We start from the raw sequence: 1741 nt of genomic DNA, 5'->3' as shown, positions 1-1741 counted from the left end.
ATGGTAACCCAAGGAGGTGGCTGGATTGACGGGGTTAAAGGCGTGAAGAGTACTAGAGGAAGCCAAAATTAACAAGGCTTTGATATCTAGTCTAGCTTATCTTAATGATTAAACACATTAACTGGACTGTCAGACTTAGATTCGAGTTCACATGTCTCTAATTTCTTGCTCAAAGATGTATTTGACCCTAGCTTGTAAGTCCAAACAAGACTTAATATGATTCATATAATAGCTAACAATAATAACCCACATCATCTATGCATAATTTAGAATCACTAAATTTTCATCAACTGATTAAACAATCACTTTCTGTTCTTTTCTTTTCCATTGCAAAAAAAGGATCTCAAACCAAACAAATTTGCAGCACCTTTAGCAATGTAAGGAGGTGGCATGTTCAGCACTGGACTAATTTTAACTCCATTTCCATGAGATCCACTGTAGTTTTTCTTCAAAGGAGGCTTCCGAGGAAATGTGTACACGTAAGTAGAAGCAGACGATGCTGATAATTTCTTTGCAACGGAATTTAGTCGTTGCTGTTTCTGTGAATTTTGCTTGTTCATATCTTTAGACGACGCTTCTGGCTTCGGAGATGGCACAGATGATCCTGTCGAATTGCTTCTGGACAGGAGGGGCAATGGACAAATTAGGCTCTTTTTTATGTCATAATTCAGACTGCTGCTTCTCTTGAATCCCCAGAAAGATTTGGACGGAGGTTTTTCCGGCGACCCTGAATCTGAAACCTTGGTATCCATGACTTCTCTCTTTGAACTCTTGTTGGAATTTGGAGGAGGACATGGAAGAGGAGGAAGAGAAACTTTTGGCGAATGTTGGTGTCTGTGTGCGTGAACTGGAAGGATCATTCCATCTGCGAAAAGCTCGTCTGCCAGAGAAGATTCGTAGTCTGTGACGCTGCTGCAAAAGCTGAATTCGAAATCAGAATTTGAACCCAGAAGTGTGGTGTCCCTTCGAGTCTCCTGCTCGATTTCGCTGCCATCTTCTTCACCAAGATCATTGGAGAATGATATTCGAGGGTTTGTTTCAGAGCACATAGTAATTACTTCTCACTTGTAAAACAAAAAGAAAATGGCATGAGCAGAGAGCAAAATATTCAAAGATGATGGGCTGAGATTCTGTCAGGCAAAGTGGACTAGGAAGTCCAAAAAAGAGAAGAGAAAATTGAGAGATGATTCTAGGAAAATTGAAGAATCAGAGGGAGAATGTTCTTCTCTGAAGTGAAGCAGAGAGCAGAAGAGTGTTGTCTGCCACCGCCAGAGCCAAGAAAGAAAGAAAGAGGAGAGAGATATTTGAAGTAAGAAACGAGAAGAAGACAAGAAATACTGTGTAGGCTAAAGGGAAGAAAATGAAGCTTATCAACACGAGGAGAATTGGTCTGAAATCCGCCATTCTCGTTTACCAAATTTATAAAATTAATAAATTGGCCTTAAAGGTTTCTCTCGTAGTTCTGATTTCAATCGGTTCAAAAAAAGTAGTTCTAATTTCAATTAATTAAATTTAACTGTTATGATTTTTTTTTAAATAAAAAACTTCATTTAAAAATTAGAGTTGAATTGATTAATTTCAATTTAATTTTATTGTGAATTTAAATTAAAAATATATTAATTTGAACCGAATTTTATCTAATTTTAGTTTTATTTTATTTTACCTTACCTATCAAGTTATACTCTCATGTTTGCTTGCCTTAATACTCTCCTTCTATCCTAGTTTCTCTGGGTACTTTTTT

The 1741-nt window shown here is 37.0% G+C and overlaps 1 protein-coding gene across 1 annotated transcript; it reads right to left on the bottom strand.

Moving 5' to 3' along the window:
- Positions 1-208: 208 nt before the first annotated feature.
- Positions 209-1406, bottom strand: LOC110616002. Its single transcript, XM_021758295.2, has one exon. It carries the CDS (start codon positions 1047-1049, stop codon positions 303-305), a length of 747 nt encoding a protein of 248 aa, XP_021613987.1. The 5' UTR covers positions 1050-1406; the 3' UTR covers positions 209-302.
- Between the last annotated feature and the right edge of the window lie 335 nt (positions 1407-1741).

The sequence above is a fragment of the Manihot esculenta genome, chromosome 5 (assembly GCF_001659605.2).
Source record: "Manihot esculenta cultivar AM560-2 chromosome 5, M.esculenta_v8, whole genome shotgun sequence".
Classification (NCBI taxonomy): Eukaryota; Viridiplantae; Streptophyta; class Magnoliopsida; order Malpighiales; family Euphorbiaceae; genus Manihot; species Manihot esculenta.
Note: the sequence above shows the minus strand (reverse complement) of the source record. Positions and strands in the feature narration are given on the sequence as shown.

What these genes read in the sequence shown, in the direction of transcription:
- LOC110616002 (XM_021758295.2), bottom strand. Translation starts at nt 1,049, where the DNA reads ATGTGCTCTGAAACAAACCCTCGAATATCATTCTCCAATGATCTTGGT.